This window comes from Panulirus ornatus, chromosome 56 (assembly GCF_036320965.1).
Source record: "Panulirus ornatus isolate Po-2019 chromosome 56, ASM3632096v1, whole genome shotgun sequence".
In the NCBI taxonomy this organism is placed as follows: Eukaryota; Metazoa; Arthropoda; class Malacostraca; order Decapoda; family Palinuridae; genus Panulirus; species Panulirus ornatus.
In genome coordinates, this window is record NC_092279.1 from 32,739,286 (window position 1) to 32,753,337 (window position 14,052).

The 14,052-nt window shown below is 41.7% G+C and overlaps 1 protein-coding gene across 5 annotated transcripts in view; it reads left to right on the top strand.

Annotated features, from left to right (window-relative positions):
- LOC139766057 (cobalamin trafficking protein CblD) overlaps positions 1 to 14,052 on the top strand; it is a 204,282-nt gene that overhangs the window by 172,056 nt on the left and 18,174 nt on the right. For all 5 annotated transcript variants that reach the window (XM_071694206.1, XM_071694205.1, XM_071694207.1 and 2 more), the window contains exon 7: positions 1,210 to 1,429. In XM_071694206.1, the coding sequence (XP_071550307.1) occupies positions 1,210 to 1,429 (220 nt within the window). The remainder of the gene's footprint in view (positions 1 to 1,209; positions 1,430 to 14,052) is intronic.

Consider the following 14,052-nt stretch of genomic DNA (forward strand, 5'->3'; position numbering starts at 1 on the left):
ACATAACACTTCTGCCTTAGTGAGGTTGTCAGGAACATATGCATAATGGCCTCTCTTACACACACCCACTTAACTGTTATGTAATAAAATCGCTGTTACATATAATGCATTGAAACAAGAGCCAAGTATTCACAGCTAAGCCCAACAGACTATTCTGTGGTTTACCTGGATTGCTTCACATGTCCTGGTTCAGCCCATTAACAACATTTTTACCCCTCTTTACTGCATTGATCAAATTCATTCTATCCTATATATGCTTCTCACTCTCTTGAACGTTCAGGCCCTGATACTCCAAAGCTTCTTTCATTTCATCCTTCCATCATGCACCCTCTATTTCTGACACTTTGATGTTCTTAGGCTCTCTTCATGTATCTCCACGTTTGAACTATTTCATTTTAGCACACCATGGTAAGCTTTCTCCTATATGATACCCTTAAGGCCACACCTCTCTTACACTGTCATTTCTGATATCTTGAAGCATTTCATTTCCACCGCATTCACCCTCCTCTCTTCTTTTGCATTTAGGGCCCAAGACTTAGGACTAACATACTTTCAGACATACCCATGTAGGGCCCAAGGCTTAGGACTAACATACCTTCAGACATACCCATGTTTATCCCAACAGACACTGACCTCTCATTCGTGTACTCCTTAATGAACCCAGGACCCTAGCTCTCACCTAGTGACTTACTTCAGCCCATATATTTCCATCTACTACTATGGCCACTTCCAGGTACCATAAGCACTCCTTCTCCTTCAGGTTCTCCCTATTCAAACTTACTCTCAAACCATCCTTTCTCATCTCCCTGCTGCACCTTATTACCTTACTTTTGTTCATATGCACTCTCATCTGTTTCCATTCAACATTCACGCAGATCCTGTCACCAGCTCCGGGAGTATATCTTGGGAGTTTGCCACAAGAGCCAAGTTATCTGTAAACAGCATCTGATTCACCTTCCATGCTCTCCATCTGCAGTGTGCTTTAAACCTACCCCTCTCTACCCTTGCATTCATATCTTATATGCAAAACCTTTCAGGTGCAAGGGGGCATCACACTCTCTAGGGCATTGCTCTGTAACCCTCATGGAAGCTTGGATGGCTTTTGGAATTTTTTTATGTTTTCTTTCTGTTTACTTGCTTTTTTCATGTTTAGTTTGTCAGTCATAATTGTGGGAAGACGATTTTTAAACGTCATTACTTTCTTTACAGTTCATTGTTGCTGCAGAAGATATATGCAGCTCCTTGCAGAGGGAAGGCTTCTGGGCTGATTTCATTGACCCTACATCTGGAAGGCCTTACCATGGACAGTTTACTAATGCAACATTATTTGAGACTGATGAAAGGTATCGCTATATGGGCTTTCGAATAGATGACTTAGGATGCTGCAAAGTAATTTCTCATCGACTCTGGGGTACACACGTGTTTGTTGGTGAGTTTATAATTTCTTTTTCTTCTCATTATGTTTTGCTGCACCTTCGTAATATCCCCAAGATTTTATAACTTGCAATAGGTAATTAAACCCAAATTGTTCTTTCATGAAGATTTGCAATATGTCTGGTTCTATGAACAATCAAAATGGCTCAACCTACACACACAAGCTCAACTACCATAATTATCAGCATTTTTAAACAACTATTTTTAATGGTCCATTCGATCATATACTTGGACACGAGTAAAACATTTTCTGTTATTATTGCTGCCAGGCAGATTAAGCATGCCAATCAGCTATTAGAAATATGTTTTCTATGATACAGCTATGTCAAATGTCATAGTGTAATTAATGTTAGGCAGTGCATTGTTGTAAATTGTAAACAGACATTTTTATTGTAATGGCAAGAACTTTCCAAATCATTACTTTTCAAGTAGTAGATTGTTAATCTGGTTGTTCTCACCAGCAATGTGTGTTTGGTCTTTTAAGTTTTTTAGAGCCTCAGTCATTATCTTGCTCAACTCTGAAGATGGGACATTCTGTTCTTGAACTACTGTTTGTCAAGCCAACTTTGTTAATCAGTGTCTAAAGACTAAAGTTTTCTCTGTGAATGTGCAGCTTCAGCTCATATCACTTGCAAGAATGTAAATACTAAAGTAAACAGTCGAGTGTAGAGGAAAAGTTGTTTCTCATGTGAGACCTTGTGTTAGGGCCGATGAATTATATCTGTGGTTGCCTAAGGTTTTTTCTTGTTCAGAATATGTGTTGAATGATCATTTTTGTAGGGAAATTGTTTAGCTGAGTTGAATTTTTTAGTTGCATAGCTTATTTAAGCTTGACTGTTTCAGTGGTTCCTGTTGTTATATAACCTCAGTTTTACTCACAACATTCCTCAAATATTTTTAAGTGGTTGTAAACCTACTGGCAGTCATGGTCATACAAAAATCACCACTGTATGATTTGCACAAAAATGCTTTTGTCATGAGAAAGGTTGGAGGTGGGCAGATGAGGAAGGGTAGTGAGTAGTGGGATGAAAAAGTAAGATTGTTTGTTAGTGAAAGAGAAGAGAGAGGCATTTGGACGATTTTTACAGAGAAGTAGTGTGAATGACTGGGAGATGTATAAAAAAGAGGCAGGAGGTCAACAGAAAGGTGAAAGAGGTGAAAAAGAGGGCAAATGAGAGTTGGGATCAGAGATTTTCATTAAGTTTTAAGGAGAATAAAAAGATGTTTTGGAAGTAAGTAAATAAAGTGCGTATGACAAGAGAACAAGTGGGAACATCGGTGAAGGGGGCAAATGAGGAGGTAATAACAAGTATTGGTGATGTGAAAAGGATATGGATTGAGTATTTTGAAGGTTTGTTGAATGTGTTAGATGATAGAGTGGCAGATATAGGGTGTTTTGGTCGAGGTGGTGTGCAAAGTGAGAGGGTTAGGGAAAATGATTTGGTAAACAGAGAAGAGGTAGTAAAAGCTTTGCGGAAGATGAAAGCTGGCAAGGCAGCAGGTTTGGATGGTATTGCAGTGGAATTTATTAAAAAAGGGGGTGACTGTATTGTTGACTGGTTGGTAAGGTTATTTAGTGTATGTATGATTCATGGTGAGGTGCCTGAGGATTGGCGGAATGCTTGCATAGTGCCATTGTACAAAGAAAAAGGGGATAAGAGTGAGTGCTCAAATTACAGAGGTATAAGTTTGTTGAGTATTCCTGGTAAATTATATGGGAGAGTATTGATTGAGAGGGTGAAGGCATGTACAGAGCATCAGATTGGGGAAGAGCAGTGTGGTTTCAGAAGTGGTAGAGGATGTGTGGATCAGGTGTTTGCTTTGAAGAATGTATGTGAGAAATACTTAGAAAAGCAAATGGATTTGTATGTAACATTTGTGGATCTGGAGAAAGCATATGATAGAGTTGATAGAGATGCTCTATGGAAGGTATTAAGAATATATGGTGTGGGAGGCAAGTTGTTAGAAGCAGTGAAAAGTTTTTATCGAGGATGTAAGGCATGTGTACGTGTAGGAAGAGAGGAAAGTGATTGGTTCTCAGTGAATGTAGGTTTGCGACAGGGGTGTGTGATGTCTCCATTGTTGTTTAATTTGTTTATGGATGGGGTTGTTAGGGAGGTGAATGCAAGAGTTTTGGAAAGAGGGGTAAGTATGCTGTCTGTTGTGGATGAGAGAGCTTGGGAAGTGAGTCAGTTGTTCGCTGATGATACAGCACTGGTGGCTGATTCATGTGAGAAACTGCAGAAGCTGGTGAATGAGTTTGGTACAGCATGTGAAAGAAGAAAGTTGAGAGTAAATGTAAATAAGAGCAAGGTTATTAGGTACAGTAGGGTTGAGGGTAAAGTCAGTTGGGAGGTAAGTTTGAATTGAGAAAAACTGGAGGAAGTGAAGTGTTTTAGATATCTGGGAGTGGATTTTGCAGCAGATGGAACTATGAAGCGAAAGTGATATCATAGGGTGGGGGAGGTGGCGAAAATTTTGGGAGCCTTGAAGAATGTGTGGAAGTCGAGAACATTATCTCGGAAAGCAAAAATGGCTATGTTTGAAGGAATAGTGGTTCCAACAATGTTGTATGGTTGTGAGGCGTGGGCTATAGATAGAGTTGTGCGCAGGAGGGTGGATGTGCTGGAAATGAGATGTTTGAGTACAATATGTGGTCTGCGGTGGTTTGATTGAGTAAGTAATGTAAGGGTAAGAGAGATGTGTGGTAATAAAAAGAGTGTGGTTGAGAGAGCAGAAGATGGTGTTTTGAAATGGTTTGGTCACATGGAGAAAATGAACGAGAAAAGATTGACCAAGAGGATATGTGTCAGGTGGAGAGAACGAGGAGAAGTGGGAGACCAAACTGGAGGTGGAAAGATGGAGTGAAAAAGATTTTGAGTGATCGGAGCCTGAACATGCATGAGGGTGAAAGGCGTGCAAGTAATAGAGTGAATTGGAACAATGTGGTATACCGGGGTCGACATGATGTTAATGGATTGAACCAGGGCATCTGAAGCGTCTGGGATAAACCATGGAAAGTTCTGTGGGGCCTGGATGTGAAAAGGGAGCTGTGGTTTCAGTGCATTATTACATGACAGCTAGAGACTGAGTGTGAACGAATGAGGCCTTTGTTGTCGTTTCCTAGCGCTACCTCACACACATGAGGGAGGAGGGGGTTGTTATTCCATGTGTGGCGAGGTGGCGATGGGAATGAATAAAGGCAGACAGTATGAATTATGTACATGTGTATATATGTATATGTCTGTGTGTATATTTATGTATACATTGAGGTGTATAGGTATGTATATTTGCGTGTGTGGACGTTTATGTAAATACATGTGTTTGTAGGTGGGTTGGGCCATTCTTTCGTCTGTTTCCTTGTGCTACTTAGCCATCGCGAGAGACAGCGACAAAGCAAAATAATAATGATAAAAAAAAGTAGGAGAGATGGCCAGAGAGTATTATTGGATCATTCTTTAATTGTTAGGTGCGCGAAAGAGAGACTTGTGGATGTTAATGTGCTGAGAGGTGCAACTGGAGGGATGTCTGATCATTATCTTGTGGAGGCGAAGGTGAAGATTTGTAGAGGTTTTCAGGAAAGAAGAGAGGATGTTGGGGTGAAGAGAGTGGTGAGAGTAAGTGAGCTTGGGAAGGAGACTTATGTGAGGAAGTACCAGGAGAGACTGAGTACAGAATGGAAAAAGGAAAAAACAAAGGACGTAAGGGGAGTGGGAGAGGCATGGGATGTATTTAGGGAAGCAGTGATGGCTTACACAAAAGATGCTTGTGGCATGAGAAACGTGGGAGGTGGGCAGATTCGAAAGGGTAGTGAGTGGTGGGATGAAGAAGTAAGATTATTAGTGAAAGAGAAGAGAGAGGCATTTGGACAATTTTTGCAGGGAAAGAATGCAAATGACTGGGAGATGTATAAAAGAAAGAGGCAGGAGGTCAAGAGAAAGGTGCAAGAGGTGAAAAAGAGGGAAATGAGAGTTGGGGTGAGAGAGTATCATTAAATTTTAGGGAGAATAAAAAGATGTTTTGGAAGGAGGTAAATAAAGTGCATAAGACATGGGAACATCAGTGAAGGGGGCAAATGGGAAGGTGATAACAAGTGGTAGTGATGTGAAAAGGAGATTGAGTGAGTATTTTGAAGGTTTGTTGAATATGTTTGATGATAGAGTGGCAGATGTGGGGTGTTTTGGTCGAGGTGGTGTGCAAAGTGAGAGGGTTAGGGTGAATGATTTGGTAAACAGAGAAGAGGTAGTAAAAGCTTTGCAAAAAATGAAAGCCGGCAAGGCAGAAGGTTTGGATGGTATTGCAGTGAAATTTATTAAAAAAGGGGGTGGCTATATTGTTGACTGGTTGGTAAGGTTATTTAATATATGTATGACTCATGGTGAGGTGCCTGAGGATTGGCAGAATACTTGCATAGTGCCATTGTACAAATGCAAAGGGGATAAAAGTGAGTGGTCAGAGTATAGAGGTAAGTTTGTTCAGTATTCCTGGGAAATTATATGGGAGGGTATTGATTGAAAGGGTGAAGGCAGGTACAGAACATCAGATTGGGGAAGAGCAGTGTGGTTTCAGAAGTGGTAGAGGATGTGTGGATCAGGTGTTTGCTTTGAAGAATGTATGTGAGAAATACCTAGAAAAGCAAATGGATTTCTATGTAGCATTTATGAATCTGGAGAAGGCATATGATAGAGTTGATAGAGATGTTCTGCGGAAGGCATTAAGAATATATGGTATGGGAGGTAAGTTGATAGAAGCAGTGAAAAGTTTTTATCGAGGATGTAAGGGATGTGTACGTGTAGGAAGAGTGGAAAGTGATTGGTTCTCATTGAATGTTGGTGTGCGGCAGGGGTGCGTGATGTCTTCATGCTTGTTTAATTTGTTTATGGATGGGGTTGTTAGGGAGGTGAATGCAAGAGTTTTGGAAAGAGGGGCAAGTATACTGTCTGTTGTGGATGAAAGAGCTTGGGAAGTGAGTCAGTTATTGTTCGCTGATGATACAGCACTGGTGGCTGATTTAGGTGAGAAACTGCAGAAGCTGGTGACTGAGTTTGGTAAAGTTCTGGGAGTGTTGAAGAATGTGTGGAAGTCGAGAACATTATCTCGGAAAGCAAAAATGGCTATGTTTGAAGGAATAGTGGTTCCAACAATGTTATGTCGTTGTGAGGCATGGGCTATAGATAGAGTTGTGTGGAGTAGGGTGGATGTGCTGGAAATGAGATGTTTGAGGACAATATGTGGTGTGAGTTGGTTTGATTGAGTAAGTAATGAAAGGGTAAGAGAGATGTGTGGTAATAAAAAGAGTGTGGTTTAGAGAGGAGAAGAGGTTGTTTTGAAATGGTTTGGTCACATGGAGAGAATGAGTGAGGAAAGATTGACCAAGAGGATATATGTGTCAGAGGTGGAGGGAACGAGGAGAAGTGGGAGACCAAATTGGAGGTGGAAAGATGGAGTGAAAAAGATTTTGAGTGATTGGGGCCTGAACTTGCAGGAGGGTGAAAGGCATGCAAGGAATAAAGTGAATTGGAACAATGTGGTATACCAGGGTCGACGTGCTGTCAATGGATTGAACAAGGGTATGTGAAGCGTCTGGGGTAAACCATGGAAAGTTCTGTTGGGCCTGGATGTGGAAAGGGAGCTGCGGTTTCGGTGCATTATACATGACAGCTAGAGACTGAGTGTGAACGAATGTGGCCTCTGTTGTCTTTTTTCTTGCGCTACCTTGCGCACATGGGGGGGGGCTTGTTGTTATTTGATGTGTGGTGGGATGGCGATGGAAATTGATAAAGGCAGACAGCATGATTTATGTACATGTGTATATATGTATATGTCTGTGTGTGTATATATATGTATACGTTGAGATGTATAGGTATGTATATGTGCGTGTGTGGACGTGTATGTATATACATGTGTATGTGGGCGGGTTGGGCCATTCTTTCGTCTGTTTCCTTGCGCTACCTTGCTAACGCGGGAGACAGCGACAAAGCAAAATAAATAAAATAAATATTTATTTGTTTATTATAACTTTGTCGCTGTCTTCTGCGTTAGCGAGGTAGCACAAGGAAACAGACCAACAAATGGCCGAACCCACCCACATACACATGTATATACATACACGTCCACACACGCACACATACATACTTATACTTTTCAACATATATATATATATATATATATATATATATATATATATATATTTTTTTTTTTTTTATACTTTGTCGCTGTCTCCCGCGTTTGCGAGGTAGCGCAAGGAAACAGACGAAAGAAATGGCCCAACCCCCCCCCCATACACATGTATATACATACGTCCACACACGCACATATACATACCTACACAGCTTTCCATGGTTTACCCCAGACGCTTCACATGTCTTGATTCAATCCACTGACAGCACGTCAACCCCGGTATACCACATTGCTCCAATTCACTCTATTCCTTGCCCTCCTTTCACCCTCCTGCAAGTTCAGGCCCCAATCACACAAAATCTTTTTCACTCCATCTTTCCACCTCCAATTTGGTCTCCCTCTTCTCCTCGTTCCCTCCACCTCCGACACATATATCTTCTTGGTCAACCTTTCCTCACTCATTCTCTCCATGTGCCCAAACCATTTCAAAACACCCTCTTCTGCTCTCTCAACCACGCTCTTTTTATTTCCACACATCTCTCTCACCCTTACGTTACTTACTCGATCAAACCACCTCACACCACACATTGTCCTCAGACATCTCATTTCCAGCACATCCATCCTCCTGCGCACAACTCTATCCATAGCCCACGCCTCGCAACCATACAACATTGTTGGAACCACTATTCCTTCAAACATACCCATTTTTGCTTTCCGAGATAATGTTCTCGACTTCCACACATTCTTCAAGGCTCCCAGAATTTTCACCCCCTCCCCCACCCTATGGTCCAATTCTGCTTCCATGGTTCCATCCGCTGCCAGATCCACTCCCAGATATCTAAAACACTTCACTTCCTCCAGTTTTTCTCCATTCAAACTCACCTCCCAATTTACTTGACCCTCAACCCTACTGTACCTAATGACCTTGCTCTTATTCACATTTACTCTTAACTTTCTTCTTCCACACACTTTACCAAACTCCGTCACCAGCTTCTGCAGTTTCTCACATGAATCAGCCACCAGCGCTGTATCATCAGCGAACAACAACTGACTCACTTCCCAAGCTCTCTCATCCCCAACAGACTTCATACTTGCCCCTCTTTCCAAAACTCTTGCCTTTACCTCCCTAACAACCCCATCCATAAACAAATTAAACAACCATGGAGACATCACACACCCCTGCCGCAAACCTACATTCACTGAGAACCAATCACTTTCCTCTCTTCCTACACGTACACATGCCTTACATCCTCGATAAAAACTTTTCACTGCTTCTAACAACTTGCCTCCCACACCATATATTCTTAATACCTTCCACAGAGCATCTCTATCAACTCTATCATATGCCTTCTCCAGATCCATAAATGCTACATACAAATCCATTTGCTTTTCTAAGTATTTCTCACATACATTCTTCAAAGCAAACACCTGATCCACACATCCTCTACCACTTCTGAAACCACACTGCTCTTCCCCAATCTGATGCTCTGTACATGCCTTCACCCTCTCAATCAATACCCTCCCATACAATTTACCAGGAATACTCAACAAACTTATACCTCTGTAATTTGAGCACTCACTCTTATCCCCTTTTCCTTTGTACAATGGCACTATGCACGCATTCCTCCAATCCTCAGGCACCTCACCATGAGTCATACATACATTAAATAACCTTACCAACCAGTCAACAATACAGTCACCCCCTTTTTTAATAAATTCCACTGCAATACCATCCAAGCCTGCTGCCTTGCCGGCTTTCATCTTCCGCAAAGCTTTCACTACCTCTTCTCTGTTTACCAAATCGTTTTCCCTAACCCTCTCACTTTGCACACCACCTCGACCAAAACACCCTATATCTGCCACTCTATCATCAGACACATTCAACAAACCTTCAAAATACTCACTCCATCTCCTTCCCACATCACCACTACTTGTTATCACCTCCCCATTTGCGCCCTTCACTAAAGTTCCCATTTGCTCCCTTGTCTTACGCACTTTATTTACCTCCTTCCAGAACATCTTTTTATTCTCCCGAAAATTTAATGACACTCTCTCACCCCAACTCTCATTTGCCCTTTTTTTCACCTCTTGCACCTTTCTCTTGACCTCCTGTCTCTTTCTTTTATACATCTCCCACTCAATTGCATTTTTTCCCTGCAAAAATCGTCCAAATGCCTCTCTCTTCTCTTTCACTAATACTCTTACTTCTTCATCCCACCACTCACTACCCTTTCTAATCAACCCACCTCCCACTCTTCTCATGCCACAAGCATCTTTTGCGCAATCCATCACTGACTCCCTAAATACATCCCATTCCTCCCCCACTCCCCTTACTTCCATTGTTCTCACCTTTTTCCATTCTGTACACAGTCTCTCCTGGTACTTCCTCACACAGGTCTCCTTCCCAAGCTCACTTACTCTCACCACCTTCTTCACCCCAACATTCACTCTTCTTTTCTGAAAACCCATACAAATCTTCACCTTAGCCTCCACAAGATAATGATCAGACATCCCTCCAGTTGCACCTCTCAGCACATTAACATCCAAAAGTCTCTCTTTCGCACGCCTGTCAATTAACACGTAATCCAATAACGCTCTCTGGCCATCTCTCCTACTTACATAAGTGTACTTATGTATATCTCGCTTTTTAAACCAGGTATTCCCAATCATCAGTCCTTTTTCAGCACATAAATCTACAAGCTCTTCACCATTTCCATTTACAACACTGAACACCCCATGTATACCAATTATTCCCTCAACTGCCACATTACTCACCTTTGCATTCAAATCACCCATCACTATAACCCGGTCTCGTGCATCAAAACCACTAACACACTCATTCAGCTGCTCCCAAAACACTTGCCTCTCATGATCTTTCTTCTCATGCCCAGGTGCATATGCACCAATAATCACCCACCTTCTCTCCATCAACTTTCAGTTTTACCCATATTAGTCGAGAATTTACTTTCTTACATTCTATCACATACTCCCACAACTCCTGTTTCAGGAGTATTGCCACTCCTTCCCTTGCTCTTGTCCTCTCACTAACCCCTGACTTTACTCCCCAGACATTCCCAAACCACTCTTCTCCTTTACCCTTGAGCTTCGTTTCACTCAGAGCCAAAACATCCAGGTTCCTTTCCTCAAACATACTACCTATCTCTCCTTTTTTCACATCTTGGTTACATCCACACACATTTAGGCACCCCACTCTGAGCCTTCGAGGAGGATGAGCACTCCCCGCATGACTCCTTCTTCTGTTTCCCATTTTAGAAAGTTAATACAAGGAGGGGAGGATTTCTGGCCCCCCGCTCCCGTCCCCTCTAGTCGCTTTCTACGACACGCGAGGAATACGTGGGAAGTATTCTTTCACCCCTATCCCCAGGGATAATATACATATATATATATACACATACACATACACACACATACACATACATATGCACATACACACACACACACACACACATACATATATATACATATGAAAAAAGTAAGAAACAGTTTAGAAAACAAACTTTTAGCTTGAAATGAATGAACTATATCTATCACATTGTTCAGCAGTCACTATATGTAACACTATATCCACCATATTGTTCAACAGTCACTATCTTTTCCCACTATAATAAATTGTCATATATATATATATATATATATATATATATATATATATTTTTTGCCGGTTTCCCGCGTTTGCAAGGTAGCGCAAGGAAACAGAGAAAGAAAACGAAAGAAATGGCCCAACCCAAACCCATACACATGTATATACATACACGTCCACACACGCAAATATACATACCTACACAGCTTTCCATGGTTTACCCCAGATGCTTCACATGCCCTGATTCAATCCACTGACAGCACGTCAACCCCGGTATACCACATCGATCCAATTCACTCTATTCCTTGCCCTCCATTGACCCTCCTGCATGTTCAGGCCCCGATCACACAAAATCTTTTTCACTCCATCTTTCCACCTCCAATTTGGTCTCCCACTTCTCCTCGTTCCCTCCCCCTCCGACACATATATCCTCTTGGTCAATCTTTCCTCACTCATTCTCTCAATTTGCCCAAACCATTTCAAAACACCCCCTTCTGCTCTCTCAACCACGCTCTTTTTAATTCCACACATCTCTCTTACCCTTACGTTACTTACTCGATCAAACCACCTCACACCACACATTGTCCTCAAACATCTCATTTCCAGCACATCCACCTTCCTGCGCACAACTCTATCCATAGCCCACACCTCGCAACCATACAAAATTGTTGGAACCACTAGTCCTTCAAACATACCCATTTTTGCTTTCCGAGATAATGCTCTCGACTTCCACACGTTCTTCAAGGCTCCCAGGATTTTCGCCCCCTCCCCCACCCTATGATCCACTTCCGCTTCCATGGTTCCATCCGCTGCCAGATCCACTCTCAGATATCTAAAACACTTTACTTCCTCCAGTTTTTCTCCATTCAAACTTACCTCCCAATTGACCTGACCCTCAACCTTACTGTACCTAATAACCTTACTCTTATTCACATTTACTCTTAACTTTCTTCTTTCACACACTTTACCAAACTCAGTCACCAGCTTCTGCAGTTTCTCACATGAATCAGCCACCAGCGCTGTATCATCAGCGAGCAACAACTGACTCACTTCCCAAGCTCTCTCATCCACAACAGACTTCATACTTGCCCCTCTTTGCAAAACTCTTGCATTCACCTCCCTAACAACCCCATCCATAAACAAATTAAACAATCATGGAGACATCACACACCCCTCCCACAAACCTACATTCACTGAGAACCAATCACTTTCCTCTCTTCCTACACGTACACATGCCTTACAACCTCGATAAAAACTTTTCACTGCTTCTAACAACTTGCCTCCCACACCATATATTCTTAATACCTTCCACAGAGCATCTCTATCAACTCTATCATATGCCTTCTCCAGATCCATAAATGCTACATAGAAATCCATTTGCTTTTCTAAGTATTTCTCACATACATTCTTCAAAGAAAAACCCCTTTGATCCACACACCCCTTTAACCATTTTTGAAACCACACTGCTGATATAATTTTTTTAATATATATATATATATATATATATACCCCACCACACACATTAAAACAATATAACATTTATTTGTTTATTATACTTTGTAACTGTCTCCTGTGTTAGGGAGGTACAAAAGGGAAAACAATAAATTTTTGTCCCAACCCCCCCCCCGCATACACATGTATATACTTTAAAATTTTCCCCAAAACGCAAAATTTTCTTACCTATACATCCAGAATATATTATAAAATACACACACGTATATAAAATATTTCCCAAATGTACTTAATTCAACGTCTCCCCTTTTTTCATTCCCGTCATTACCCTGCCACACATGAAAAAAAAAACCCCCTCCCCCGCAGGGCCCGCGAGGTAGCGCTAAAAAACAAAAAAGGGCCACATTCTTTCAAAACTCACCTCAAATTTTGTCTTTAAAAAATCACTGAAACCACAGCCCCCCTTTCCCCCTTTTCCAGGCCCCTCAAACTTTCCAGGGCCCTTCCCCCAATGCTTCCCACGTGCCCGGGTTTTGGAATCCATTGACAGCACGGCGACCCCGGGTTTTATACCACTTCTTTCCAATTCACTTTTATTCCTTGCATGCCTTTCCCCCTTTCCGGTAGTTCGGGCCCGTTTTCATTTCAAAATTTTTTTACCCCACCCTTTCCTTAAAATTTTGGTCTCCCATTTCCCCCTCTTTCCCCTTCACTGTGACACATCCCATACCCTTTGTAAACTTTTCTTCACTCATTTCCCCCCCCCTTTCCGCCCAAAAATCATTTCTAAACACCCTTTCTGCTCTCTCAAAAAAACCCTTTTTTAAATTCCCACACTTCTTCTTCCCTTTTTCATTACTTACTCGAAAACCCCCTTTCACCCCCACTATTGTTTAAAAAACCTCTCACTTCCAACACACCCCACCCCCTTGCACAACTCTTATCTATAGCCCACGCCTCGCAACCAAAAAACATTGTTGGAACTACTATTCCTTTCAAAAAATTTTCCCATTTTTCCTTTCCGAGTTTAAAGTTCCCTTTTCCCCACATACTTCAACGCTTCCAGAACTTTTTTCCCCCCCCCCCCCTGGACTCACTTCCTTTTCCTGGTTCCATCCGCTGCCAAAACCATTCCCAGTACTAAAAAGCTTTACTTCCCCAGTTTTTTCCTTTCCCTTTAAACTTACCCCCCAGTTGACTTGTCCCTCAACCCTACTTACCCAATAACCTTGCTTTTTATTCAATTTACCTCAGCTTTCTTTTTCACACTTTAGCAAACTCCCGTTTACCAACTTCTGCCTTTTTTTCACCCAATCAGCCACCCTTTCTGTTTCCAAACAAAAAAACAACAACTGATACTTCCTAAGCCTCCATTCACCCAAATGATTTTTTTCTTGCCCCTCTCTTCAAAAATCTTCAATTTATCTCCCCAACAACCCCATCTA